The sequence below is a fragment of the Argopecten irradians genome, chromosome 1 (assembly GCF_041381155.1).
Source record: "Argopecten irradians isolate NY chromosome 1, Ai_NY, whole genome shotgun sequence".
NCBI lineage: Eukaryota > Metazoa > Mollusca > Bivalvia > Pectinida > Pectinidae > Argopecten > Argopecten irradians.
The window spans coordinates 55,789,715-55,804,781 of NC_091134.1; the positions used below are offsets into that span (position 1 = coordinate 55,789,715).

At 34.8% G+C, this 15,067-nt stretch overlaps 1 protein-coding gene across 1 annotated transcript; it reads left to right on the top strand.

Annotated features, from left to right (window-relative positions):
- Nucleotides 1-2,031: 2,031 nt before the first annotated feature.
- Nucleotides 2,032-14,427, top strand: LOC138334372 (blood vessel epicardial substance-A-like). Its single transcript, XM_069283042.1, has 4 exons — nucleotides 2,032-2,776; nucleotides 7,559-7,673; nucleotides 10,837-11,125; nucleotides 11,487-14,427. The coding sequence occupies exons 1-4, from the start codon at nucleotides 2,067-2,069 to the stop codon at nucleotides 11,567-11,569; spliced, it is 1,197 nt and encodes a 398-aa protein (XP_069139143.1). The 5' UTR covers nucleotides 2,032-2,066; the 3' UTR covers nucleotides 11,570-14,427.
- The last annotated feature ends 640 nt before the right edge of the window (nucleotides 14,428-15,067 follow it).

The window sequence follows — 15,067 nt, forward strand, 5'->3', positions numbered from 1 at the left end:
TGGTCCGTCATCCATCCTTCCGTCCGTTAACAATTCTTGTTACCACTATTTCTCAGAAAGTACTGAAGGGATCTTTCTCAAATTTCATATGTAGGTTCCCCTAGGGCCCTAGTTGTGCATATTGTATTTTGGGACCAATCGGTCAACAAAATGGCCGCCAGGCAGCCATCTTGGATTTTGATAGTTAAAGTTTGTTACCGCTATTTCTCAGAATGTAATGAAGGGATCTTTCTCAAATTTCACATGTAAGTTTCCCTTGGGGCCTAGTTGTGCATATTGCATTTTGGGACCAATCGGTTAACAAGATGGCCGACAGGGTGCCATCTTGGATTTTGATAGTTTAAAGTTTGTTACCGCTATTTCTCAAAAAGTACCAAAAGAATTCTTCTCAAATTTATTGTACAGTTTCCCTTAGGGCCCTAGTTGTGCATATTGCATTTTGGGACCGATCGATGAACAAGATGGCAGACAGGCCGCCATCTTGGATTTTGACAATTGAAGATTGTTACAGCTATTTCACAGAAAGTACTGAAGGGATCTGTCCCAAATTGCATGTGCAGGTTCCCCTAGTGGCGTAGTTGTGCATATTGCATTTTGGGACCGATTGATGAACAAGATGGCCGACAGGCCGCCATCTTGGATTTTGATAGTTAAAGCTTGTTACCACTTTTTCTCAGAAAGTACTCCAGGGATCTGTATCAAATTGCATGTGCAGGTTCCCCTAGGGGTCTAGTTGTGCATATTGCATTTTCGGACAGATCGGTGAACAAGATAGCCGACAGGATGCCATCTTGGATTTTGATAGTTGAAGCTTGTTACCACTATTTCTTTGAATGTACTGAAGGGATCTGTCTCAAATTGTATGTGCCGGTTTTTCTAGGGGTCTAGTTGTGCATATTGCATTTTAGGACCGATCGGTGAACAAGATGGCCGACAGGTAGCCAACAGAACGCCATCTTGGATTTTGACAATTGAAGGTTTTTTTCCGCTATTTCTCAGAATGTACTGAAGGGATCTTTCTCAAATTTCACATGTAAGTTCCCCTAGGGGCCTAGTTGTGCATATTGCATATTGGGACCAATCGGTTAACAAGATGACCGACAGGCGGCCATCTTGGATTTTGATAGTTTAAAGTTTGTTACCGCTATTTCTCAAAAAGTACCAAAAGAATTCTTCTAAAATTTCATGTACAGGTTCCTTTAGGGCCCTAGTTGTGCATATTGCATTTTAGGACCGATCGGTGAACAAGATGGCAGACAGGTAGCCATCTTGGATTTTGATAATTGAAGTTTGTTACTGTTATATATCAATTAACTACTGTTAAAGTAGTCAAGGGATCTTTCTCAAATTTCATGTGTAGTAATATGTAGTAAAAGCTTGAAAAGCAGAGAAAAGATCCCTCTTTCCTTTGTCAAACAAAGATCATTCTTAGGTGGGCGCCAAGATCCCTCTGGGATCTCTTGTTCAATTCATCGTCTTATTTTTATTATCATTTTACGACAATTGGAGGGGGAAAAAGAAATAGAATTACCATATCAGTTTAGGACTTCAGGTATTGAATCCAATGTTCTTTACCGAAATCCAGATTGTCAATATACTAGGTTGGGTAAATATTATATACATAGCTGATATTGTTAAGGAACCATAGTTTTCAAGGTAATGGCAGTGTGCTACCTGTAGTATGTCATTATATTCTATAGCATTGATAAATCTAGTTCAGAGGCTAAATCTTTGCGGTCTCATTAGCAACGGAACTTCCTGCATGAAATTGACTGCAGCCTCGGAAATAAGTGGTAAAACGCAAATGTGATTAGTTGCTTTTGAGTGACAGGTAAGGATGGTTTATGATAGCACCTTACATTGGTATTACGTAATATTATCGTGATGTTTCAACAGAAATTTCTAAATTTTGTCTTCTCAATCAGATTCTTGATATATATATATTTCAATTTAGATTTTATCATATGTAAAGAAATTGCTCTGAACAATTTTATGCATCCATTTTATTTCTTTTTATTATTTCTTTTTACAGAATAGCAAGACTGCCCAGAAAATTATCATTCACAATGAGACTAAATGGGACCCTGAATTCTTCAGGGGAAACAACCCAAATTTCTGAGAACTTCACTACAGTTACGTTATTGTCAGAACTGACTTCCAAAGTGTTGAGACAAACAGATTCAACCGTATCATCTAGCTGGGAGCCATCTTCAGTGACTACATTCCCATCGACATCCACACAAGTGCTACATCAGAATTTGACTACAAGCACGACTTCATTTGTTACTCTTCTCATGAATTCTACTAATGTGACGGGATTACCCGACAATCTGGGTCGGTGCAGTGATTGGCAAGATGTCCAGCATGCATTGTTCCAGTTAGCCAATCTGTGCCTGGTTTTATCGTTTCTAACACCGACTAACTTTCAACACCATGCGTTCTTTCTACGTTTCGTTTTGGGATTTGGATATTTGTTTTTCTCAGTATGGGCAGGAATATTTGTGTGTATGCCTGATGTCTTAATCTGGAATTGTATATTCTTTATAGTGAACACGGGACATCTGTCCTACCTTATATATAGAATGTTTCCGACAAGGTTCCGCAGTGAATTAGATGAGTTGTACAGTAAAGTATTCAAACCGCTGAAAGTGACGCGCCAACAGTTCAGAGACATCAGTAACCAAGGAGAACTCTATGTGTTAACAAGAGGGACTGTTTATGCAAAGGAGGGCTGCACTGAAGGAGGACGCAAACTCTCAATACTCGTAAAAGGCAGGTATGTTCTTTTGTCTCTGTACTGTAGTACTTAGATATATCATCCTACCTTCCTTCAATTAATTTTGTGTTTCAATCATGGTTTTGTTAGCTCACCTGCTGGAAAGGCGTCCGGACATCCATCTGTCCGGTGCCAACTTTTCCCTTTAAACACTGTCTTCTCCAAATATAGGAGTCCTAGAGTCATAAAATCAGGCCTATAGCATGCTGGAATGAAAGGCTTCCAATGCTAACAGAACTCATCTCAAAAGTAGGTGCCTATTCCTTATCAAAGTTCCTTCAAGTTATTTGTAATATGCGTAACCATGCTTAAAACAAGGCAATTTCCTTGGGTCTTTGTAATAACCATATATGTTTTACTGTGCATGGATTTCAACTTTTGATACAAACTTGTTGAAAAAGACCACCCAATGGACAAGAAAAAATGTTTTCACAGCCATTGGTTTTAATACACAGGTCAAATTGTGTTAAAATTGGTAATGTGGGCCCCCAAAATACTAAAGTAGAAGTCTTATTTAAAAGGTGTCTTTACATAAATAGATGCATGATCACTGAGACAGGTTTTACTGTATATTATATATTTCGATTTTCACTGTATTTGTTCTTGCTTGGATTATATACCTGTATTGAGCTTTCTATTTTGGACATTTCATTGAATAATTACTTTCATGAGAAAGTGAAATTATATTGCAATTGTATTCAATTAAAAACTGATTATTGATGTTTTGATGAATTAAGGTCATTAACCAACCACAAGCCAACACTTCATTTTGGATTAAATTTTTAGTTGATTTAAAAAACAAATTAGAGAGCATTAACTACCACACAACACACTCCTTGGTTGAAGGTTGCAGTATACATTTACTGCTGTAAGACATTAATCCCCTACGAAACGTTGATGAATAAAATCCATGAATACTTTAAGAATAGCATGTCAAGAATCATTCATGAAGTTTTATGTATAATTGATATTCATAAAAATTCTTAAAAATGAATGAAACATTTTCATTCATTTTGAAGATTTTTTATGAATATCAGTCATGCATAATACTTCATAGATAATTGTAATAATAGATATTCATAAATAATAGACACATTGATCATGAACAATCATGAATGTTTCACGGATTCATAAAAGTTCATGAAGAGTTCATAAGAGTCATTTGATGAATATTCATGAACTTTTTCCCATGAACCAAAATCTGCTAATATTCTTGAAAGTTCATGAATCATTCATGAATTTCCAGCCAATGAAAATCATTTCAGGTTTTATTAGGTATCATACACTTAAGAGATATGGAGAAATATTACACATATGATGTCACTGACAGCTGGAAGATTATGTGATAAATAACAATTCTTGATGTTAAGAAAACATTTCAAAAGTAAAAAAAAAATTCGAGCAGTAAAACATGTTTATAACGAACACGCTTACATTAAAGTCATAGTTATAAAGGGCTGGATCAATATATCGATATACCGATACGTGTCGATTTTCAGAAGTGTATCGAATATCGATACGCAAACATGCTGTATATCGCTGTATCGTTTTAACAACTCAACCTACTGTTTTTATAATAGAAAGAGGAAATTCCAAACAAAAGTTATTCTTAAACATCATTCAAGTCAGAGCATTTCAATCAAAAGGAAGTGTTTAAAGCATCTGTGTCCCCTAGATGGATTAGAAATGTCTTTTCATAGCTAAGAATACGAATTGACAGAAATAAATCAGCACAGATGGTGAACCAAATCAGATGTTTGGTAGGTTTTTGCCAGGTTTATAGAATGTTTTATCAAAATTGTCTTTTATCGCCACAATATTCAAAACACAATGGTGAACTGAATTTGAAAAAAGAGGTCCAGTATATCGTCAATACGTATCGTGTATTGTTTCAGTGTATTGTCAATACGTATCGTATCGTTTTAGACCCTCCAATACCCAGCCCTATAGTTATAACGTAGCAATTTTCATTCCCCGTTACAGTTAGATGCCTGTAATATGTGTATAACGAACTATGCTTATAACAAAGTGATTCTGTTGGTTCCCAGAGGTTCATTATAACTGTTTTGACTGTATACTTCTCAAGACGTTTCAACTTTAATTACTGATCCCTCTGACACTGAGTTAGTTTTATCTGATCATACAGCAATGGTTTTGTTTTTTGTTATTGAAGGGTGTCCTGAGCTTAAAATATGTTGTGACTCTCTCACTGCAGCAAGTAAGATCAACAAGCATATCTCATGACACATGTTCAATTTATAAACCTTGTTTTTTCACTCGATGCAAATTACGTTGCTTTAAGTATGAATTATTCATTACGCAATCTTGCTGCCATTGCAACACTTTGATCATTTTTCATTGATAGGAAATTAAATGCAATATTCAAAGTATAGATAAGAGTTTTATTCAATGTAAGATAAATCTATTAATCTTGTTAAATGCTTTGGTTTATTAAAAATATAAACTTCAAAATTATTTCTCAGAAAACATTACCATAGATATGTGATAAGTCTGCAAAACACGTACATATTGACAGCTTGCCGTTTAATATTTGATCAGCCATATGTTGTGTAGTGTTTTGTCTACATTGTAAGTGAGCCCTTGACAGCATATAAGTCGCCATCACCTTATGTCCCTGTCATCTAACGAACAGGCGTATAGTCTTACCTTGTCATTTATAGGGTGGCTATACATGTATATGCCTTAGACTTATGATACTGGAGTGTAATACACTGACTGATCGGAATGCTTTTACAATAGGAAAATCATGGCAGTATTCATTTTGTTGATATGAAAAACTTATCATTTCCTGGCTGCAGATTTGTTAGAATTCATATTGTTCAGGTTGCAAGAAATGGCAGAAGTTTCATATGGTTGTGAGATGCCATTTATATCATGCAGTCATCCATTTACATAATCATCAATTTCATTATTGAAAATGCTGGTTTAACAATAAGCCATTTACAAATTTGTACCAAAAGGCTGTTGAGCTATAAATGCAATGGCGTAGCATCCGACGTTTGTCACTGTTATTTCCTTTAAATTGCCACTATATAGTTATAAAGTAACCACATTTGGCCAGAAACATCATTGGGAAAAGGGATCTAGTTAGCTCTCGGGCAAGTAAGTTTATGCCATGATAAGGCGTCCATCGCCCGGCATCAACTTTTCCCTTTAAACAATTTCCCAAAAGTTGAAGACCCAGAGTCCTGAAATTTGGGTTATAGCATGCTGAGTTGAAGGGCTACAAAGTTTGTTCAAATGAATGACCTTGACTTTCATTCAAGATAACAGGGGTCAAATAGGCTAAAATCTATTAATCTTTTATCAACTTCTTGTTAATAACCAAGAGACCTAGAGGCCTGATATTTGGCCTGTGATATACTGAAATGAAGGGCTAACAAGTTCGTATGACATTGACCTTCATTCAAGATATCAGGGGTCAAATAGGCTAAAATATCTTAACAAGTTCTTGTTAATAACCAAGAGGTCTAGAGACTCAATATTGAGTTCATATGAATGACCTTGACCTTTATTCAAGTTCACAACTGGGGTCAAATAGTTAAAGATCTGTTATAACAACTTCTTATCAAGAACCAAGCGGCCTAATAGACACCTGATATTATCTGGGTATACATAGAAATTCTTAATGAGACCAATTTGGCTGTTGTTTATATACATCTTGGCCCTGACTCCATGGAGCAGGAGGGGCAGAGCCCAGTAGGTATAAACAGTTGTGAATCCTTTAAATCACTAGAAGTCATAGAGTTCTGCATGGATTATAACTAAATATGGCCAGACACATTCTTGGGGTAAGGGGGATCAATTCTGTATCAATCTTGGCTCTGACAGACACGGGCAGGAGGGGCGGGGCTATTAGGGGAAATAGAGGTAAATCATTTAAATTGCTAGTGGTCATAGAGTTATGTATGGATTGTAACCAAATTTTGCCATAAACATTTGTAGAGTTGGGGGAGAAACATTCGTAGAGTAAGGGGAACAAGAGTTTGTAAAATCTTGGTTTTGACCCTACTGGGGCGGGAGGGATGAGGCCAAATAGAGAAATTCATATAAAAATTCCTTGAGGAAATAAAACCAGATGAGCAATACAGGCTTTCTGGGCCTCTTTTTATCTTGGTGTATAATGTGGGACAACTGTGGTATCATTAGGCTACTTATCTGATCAATGCAGAAGCCCTTTAGTAATCACTGTCTGCCTGTGTCTGTCTGTCCATCTGTTTGTTTATCCAAAAATGGTTTCTGAAGATTTTCTTTAAAACCAGTTGGTCTGATGGTTTGAAACTGCACATGGTCATAACAGAGAGTATTTAAATGTGCACTAGATGTTTGATGTTTTCTGAGAAATCAAAGAAGTTTGTCATGACTCCTAAAGGGGTCAAAATTTAAACTCATTTTATTTCAGTGAAAATGGGTGTACTAGTTTTTGGGATCGATACCCAATACAATGGTCATAGTTTTGAAGAGGTTTTGAAATAAAAAATGTTGCTTGTGATTAACTGCAGCTAGAGGTCAACTTAGCAGGGGCATAACCCTTTCTGAAAGACGTCTCCAGTATGCTAGTTTTAATGTAATAATTGACAGCAAGTGACGGTTAACTTTCAAATAACTCTGCATTAAATACTTGAAAATTGATCAATTTATGAAATCATTGGGAAGAAAATAAGGAAATTTACACTTGAGTTTAATTGTACGTTGATATACTGCATGAAAGAACTTTTATCCACTGATGAAGAAATTAATGGGGTTTGTTTTCTGTTTCAGGTTAAAAGTGCTCTATCAGCAGTTATTTCTACATTTCATAGAGGCTGACCAATTGGTAGACTCACCAGAATATGATTCTTATCTTCTTAGTGGGCACACAGCATCAACGTACCAGGTAGGTATTGATTGTTTTGGGGCAGGGATCAATCTAGGTTTCGGGGTAAACTACCCTTTTTCAAAATAGGGGGAAAATTTGGCGAAATATAGGGGAATTTGAATCTTCTTATTTTGGTCCAAAATTATATTCATTTTGATGAAAAAGTACTGTAAAACAACTAATTTTATTTTTAGATTTAGTAAAACAAGATTTTAAGCTCAATAATGAAAAATTTGAGTTTAGCATAAAATAAGCAGTAGCTGTATGATAAATATAAAGAAATATGCAAAAATAAATAATAAAAAATAAGTCACAGGAATTTTTTTAGCTTCAAATGGGGAATTTTCATATCTTCAGGGGAATTTTAGGCCAGAGGGGATTTCATTCCTTGATGGAAAATTTACCCATAAACGGTAATAAATCAGAGCTAGATTGATCCCTGTGGGGGCAGCAAGACTAAATCACTGTTACCAAAGAAGGTATAGTTGTGCTAAAGAAACTAAAGAATTGGGGAACACATTCAAGAAATACATGTCACAGCAGAATCAATGTTAATTGATTTGTGTTTACATATTGTCAACAGCTATTATCATGATTCAGTTGTGGTTGAAGAAAGCTAGAGATATATGGCCGGGAAACCTGCATATTTAGTATTTCAAAACATTCCTTATATTATTTCTCTACCTAAACTACTTGACAGATTTTGATAAAATGTGGTACACAGAACCCTGACATAAAGGGGGGTTGAGGAAACTATAAAGGGTTCTGCAATGTCCCCTATTAATGGAATTATAACTAATTTGTGCAGCGGGGGAATATTAGTTGTCCACTCTGGCAACAGTTCTAGTTAATGACTGCTATTTAGGAACATATATACGCTATGTTTTGGTGGTGAAGATCGAACTGAAATGCCAAGACTCAGAAAACATCAACCTTCAAGCTGCCAGTACCAGGAAATGAGGCAGCAGCAGTTAATCAGTTTGATACTATGGCCTCCCAGACATAGAATACCAAGAAACTATGTAGAAGTTGGCAATGAATGAATATATATTGATAAAATGGTAGAAGATATGAATGGAAAGCAATGCACATGCACAGACAGACAAAAACAACAACCCTCCCCCTTAAAAAAGAGGATCAAGCAATTGGAAGATGGTCTTTAAATAATATTGTATACACATGTGGGAGGGGGATAGTAGATCATGGTAATAATAGACTATATAAGAGGATTATATGTAACTTCTACACAGGTAATGTACCACTTACTGATGAAGCTTCTCTAATCACCCAGCTATATTAATGGGGAGTCGGACAACCTGGTAATGAATTATAAGTCACTATGGGCTGCTTTCATCTTCTTCTGTGAAAAAAATTATGAAGTGTTTTTATATACAAAGGAGATTAAGTATACTAAAGAGCATTGCCTATTATAGATAATTACAAGACCTATAATTATTAAAGCTATTCAATTTTAGGTTCTTTTAGAAATACTTCTCGTTACCCTTTAAAATGGGACATGCTTCCAGAGAATGGAGAGCACCGAGGGTGAAGTTACTGACCCTTTATAGAGGTTCATAATTGTATTCATGTTTGGCCTACTCTGTCCTTTTAAGTGCGAGGTATCTGTAATGAATCAAACTTATAATGAAATCTTTATACCCCCACAACAAAGTTAATGGGATGTATACTGAAATAGGGTTGTCTGTTCTTCTGTCTGTCTGTCCTTCTGTCCGTCTGTATAGACACATTGTTTTTTGCGGCAAACTCTTCCTAAACTACTTGACAGATTTTGATAAAATGTGGTACACAGAACCCTGACATAAAGGGGAGCTGAGTAAACTATATAGGGTTCTGCAATATCCCCTATTAATGGAGTTATAACTAATTTGTCCAGGAATTCTGCAATTTGGGGGAATATTAGTTGTCCACTCTGGCAACAGTTCTAGTTAATGACTGCTATCATATCTACACCTGTGATTACAAGACTTTCAAACAATTTTTGTCATATATAACAGTTTTGTTGTTATTCTAAAATTACTTTAAAGCAAAGGTGCAGTGTTTGAGATTTTAATATGCCTATATACTATGTCATGAGATTGAAGTTTGATCATTTAGGGCAGCTATTGGCTTTATATAGGTACAATGGCTTTCCTCTGAGGACTTTTCTTTCCCCTCCAACCAAAGTTTGGCATTGACATAGCCATTGATAACTAAAGGACATAGATTTTCTTACCATGCACATACAACTAGAACTCAGTTTCCTGGTACATAGCTCCAAGCTAAAGGCAGCTTAAGCCTGTCAATCACCAATGCAGATTGGAGTGGTCAACTGCATCAAATCTGAAAGGAATTTGGAAAAATACCCTGCCCATGCTTGGCATTCAACCCAGCAACTACTGGCTCAAGGCAACTAGCCTGTCATTGTACTAGGCTAAGTAACAATAACTTAATCTAGTGATGTGCTATTTATACTTATATCTCTGTTCTAACAACCAAACCTCTCAAATTGTACCTGGTATAAGCTGTATCCATATACATGTGAATGCCAATGAAGTGAATGGTTCTAAAGGTGTAGCCTGAATACAACAAGGAACTAGTGAGCTTTTATATCTCCTTAAAAACATTTGGCCTTCTTGTTTAGCGTTCCCTCTTTTGTAGAAGGCTCTGGGTTCCTTTCCAGGTCATGACACCTTATATCTATATATATATGTTAATTTCTTCTCCTGCTGTGCATAAAGAAAATGGGACAAATAACAAATATTGCTGTTGTCAGTATAATGTGACCGGGTGTAGTAAGCTATTTACCCGGTAATGTCTGGCAGTATACTCTTGTGGGATAGGACTATAAAATTCATACAACACATAAAAGTGTGACCATTAGCTATTGATAAAACCAATCAAGGTACTGTGACTTTCACTTATCAGTTTAATTCTGGGGACTTTTGGAGCAAAGAAATATCGATGGAAGTAATATTCCAAGTTTAAGTCAAATTTGTATGAAAGAAAAATTTCACTTGTGGAAATTCCCTTCCATATATTTTTTTTTTACAAAAATATGACTTACTCAGTAATTTTCGTAGATTACATATTGCTATGTTTAGAGTTTGTTTGAAATGAAATATTTTGAATGATATCAAAGTTAGCTTGTACAGTAGCTGATAATATTTTTTCTTTACACTAGGTTTCGATAGAAGCAGCTGATGACAGTCTTTTGCTGACATGGCCCATTCCTCAGCTGAGAAAACATCTAGATACCGACAGTTTCATGTCAGCCATTCTCCATGTACTGGTGGGGAAGGATGTCAGTACAAAATTGTATCAAATCCAAGAACTTTTACTGACCAATCCAAACTATATGCAGTCAGTGTCCAGTCGGCGGTCATCTCTGGTTAATGTCCGGAGTGCAATCGCAACAAATAAGTCCAATCCAGACTTGAACAGACTGAACTGCTTTGGAATTGATCTCAAAGGTAAATAAAAATCACTAACCTTCAGAAAAAACTGAGGAAGATACTTTATATTCAAATTGTTTCATTTTTGGGCAACATATCTAAACCATTGATATCTTCTTAAATTCTTGCACTCCCTAAAACAAAGGAGCAGTGTCAAATAGTCCATTTTTCCAGATATGCAAAGTAATTCAATCTGTTCAATATTCCAGATATGCAAAGTAATTTCAATCTGTTCAATATTATTGATCCTTATAAAATTTACCATAGAGATCATTAATGCTAACATCAATTTAGTTGAATCTGCTGCATCTGTCCTATTAATATTTTAGAGGTTTTGGGTGACACAAATTTCACACAAATCATCTTCTATCTCCAACAGGTTGGCCTTCATCATCATCAGCATCCAATTCAAACTTTGACGCCTCACTGTATCCCAAAGATACATATGAAAGTTGTGTATGACATCATTAGATCTGCAACTGTAACATCACGCTTTTAAATGACATCACTGGTTTTGCACAAAAGGTGACATCATAATCGTCTACCACATCATCAGCTGTGACGTACTACATCATCTATGTGGATTAATATTGTATCACTAATAATGTATGATAAATCCAAAAGATGAAAAAAACAAAGCAAAAAAAAATGATTGATTTTACAACGTATATATTAGCTCTCACAGTACATGATGTAAAGCACATTCCTATGTCATAGATTTATAGCTTTTAGCTTACTTTATCTTTGTATTCTGGTGTAGATCTGAGCTGAAGGGCTGGCTTTACATAGCCAAAATCTAAGTTTTTATTTGTTTTATCATCAGTATTTGGATATTTTTGTAGGGAATGTTTTTTTTCTTCTCTAATTTGTTGGGCATACTGGTACGATGACGAAAAAAATATCCAAAAAATAAAACTAAGGTGATCATTGTTGTCAAATTAAAGTGTAAACTGATTGTTTATAATCTAAGGTTATTTTTACGAGTTTTGCTTGTTCAGAACATGCATGTATTATATTTGGTACATTTGTATAATATTTTGTAGCATAGTTCATTTGAATGGTAAAATTAACAGAGAATTGCAATAATAATAATACTACTGAAGTAGCCAATATGCAGCTGGACAGTGAGCAATAAGATTGCCAAAACGTCTAATACAATCTTTTTACCATATATAATAGCAGTCATTCTATTTTGCATTGAATGAATTTTGGATTTTTTAAGTGTATTTGCACACTTTATACAGACAGTTCTTTTTTCACTTATACATACATAACTCACATTATTTCATATCATTAAATGTACTAAGTTTTGTAGATGAAATTCTAAAGATATTTCACACATATATATCACACCAAACATTTTTGTCAGAAATATCTGTATGCTTTGTAAGAGGAAAGATAACTCCTGGAAGTCAGGTATCATTTTGAAATGTGTTTATACAATAAGAATACATGTAGTCAATCAGATTATTTAAAGCCAGATCTTCGTTTACGCTCCGATACTATACGTAGAATATGTATCAGAGAGTTGTTGACAATTTGGTTTTAATCAGAGTGACATGCAGTTCACAAATTATTGGTAAGAAATACATAAATACCTATCTTTGATACGCCTTAAACTACATTTTTTTCTGATCTCAAAAAATAAAAAATGGTCCTGATGTTTTGATTGTTTTCTTTTTATATATGGAACAAAGTCAGGATATGCAGAAATCTACAGAAATCACTTATTGAATAAATTTACTTTTTAATAAATAATTTAAGTTTTAATCAGATTAAACTGAAATTGAGAAGTTTAAGAACTGTTTAGGTATGTTTGAGAATTAGCGATGTGTATAATTATGATCCTGTGAAACATCTGGGTTTATTTATTTACTTTGCATTTTGAACAAGAAATCAGGCTTTTTCTATTCCATAATTTGCCTTTTTAAAACAGTTGGTACAACCCTCACTTATGTATAAATATCTAGTATTATAAAAATCTCCTCTGTATGATGTATAAATATCTAGTATTATAAAAAATCTCCTCTGTATGAAGATATCATTTGTTATAGCAAGACGATGCAAATACAATTTTGTACAGTTTAATTATTAGAGATTTCTCCAAGCAAACCTATTTGCTATTAAGTTACTGTATTGTCCTCTTTCCTCTTCATTTAGAACATGTATATCATGTATTTAATATAGTCTCTCTTAATGTACGTCATATTACCACTGAATGCTAATAAATCAACATGTAGACTACCATTTAGACATGTGTAAATTTAATTATAAATGTTTGAATCATGGCCAGGTGAGATTTCATTCATTGTTTGTCAATATTTCCTTTAAATTGCTACAAGTCATGATACAAATGAGTGGATAGTTACTAAATATTTCAAAATCACTTCTGCTATAGAAATAAAAGGATGTGGTTCATAATTGGTCTGCAGCATAAGGAATTTAGTTTTGTACCTTAATGAATGGGAAACTATAAACCATGGGACTGTGTCCCAATGTAATGATCAGAAGTTAATCTATACTCCAATATAACATTGCCGTGTTTTCCCCTTAGCATGCCTGGAGGTGAGCAAAACAGGCCTGTTGGGCCTCTTGTCTATAACAGTAGCATATAGCCCTCCATCTATGTGTCACAGTGACTCAAGATGTTACAGTGTTTGACATTCTACCAATAATCCTCCACATAAGATACTAGTACATGTACTACATATCCACTTCATAGCCCATGTTAATGTGAAATATTCCTATTGACTGTAGTTTTGAGATTGTTAAAAGACACGAAAATGGAAATTAATGTTTCTTAGAATACGTGTACATCATAGTAATAGTTTCAAGATGCAAAAAGTATAAGATAACATTTTTACATCAGAAAATCATAAACTAGGATGTGTTTGTGAATATGTTCTCAAAGGATATAAGCTTTTCATGTGTGGTAAATGGAACAAATGATGTTTATGATAATGTTTTAAAAGAAATTGATCATGTGTAATGAATATTGAAGAGAATTGTCTCTGAAAGAGTACATCGACAGGAACTTGTAGGAGTTCGTTTGAGAATTATTATGAAAAATGACTGATAATTGATGGATGAATAAAGACAATGCAGGTAACTCTTCTTCATAAAGGTGTAGATATGTATACCTTTGTACAAAAGTTTTTGAGAGTAGACATTTTATCCACGGATTATTTACTAATGTGTAAAGGAATTACATACTGATTGTAGAGGGATGTTTATATGAATGGTTACTGTATAAACAATGTTGATACTTTGTTATGTCTTATTGTTGTTACACATTGGTGAAATAAAATGGTCAAACTATTGATGTGCAATATGCTTGTTATTATTCTATGCTACACTCAGTATTCCTTATATTATTATGATCTTGATCAGGTGACTATTGCCATGTATGTATGTACAAATGTATGTATCAACGTAAATTCCTCCAGCATCGGAGCACCCGCCTTATATATCTATATGACGGTACAACAAAGTCAGATACACTCCACAAGGGATTACTGGGTTTAGTGTCTATGGCATCCAACAACCGAATCTACCAACACAAACTAACTACAATTCATACAAACATGCACATGCAACCATACACAGAGAGCAATTAATTTAACTATTACCATATACACCCAGCCCCCCAAGAATGCACTGACACTTGTTGTTGTTCTTGTTTAGTTGTAAATTCCTCCTGCATAGAATTTGATGAGAATATCCTCCACCACTCTGGCGAATTTCGTCCTCAAGTACTGAACAGTTAAATTAATAATCGTGTTGATGAACACACAGAGAAATATATTCAAATTGTCCATGCACAGTATTTGTAGGTTTTAAAATGAATACCTTGGTGCTGGCCTCATCCTTCTACGACTATAGCTTAGGCAATGCCATGTAAAGGTTAATATACATATGAGTATGGGGCGGACAACACCAAAAGCAGAGCTATAACAATAC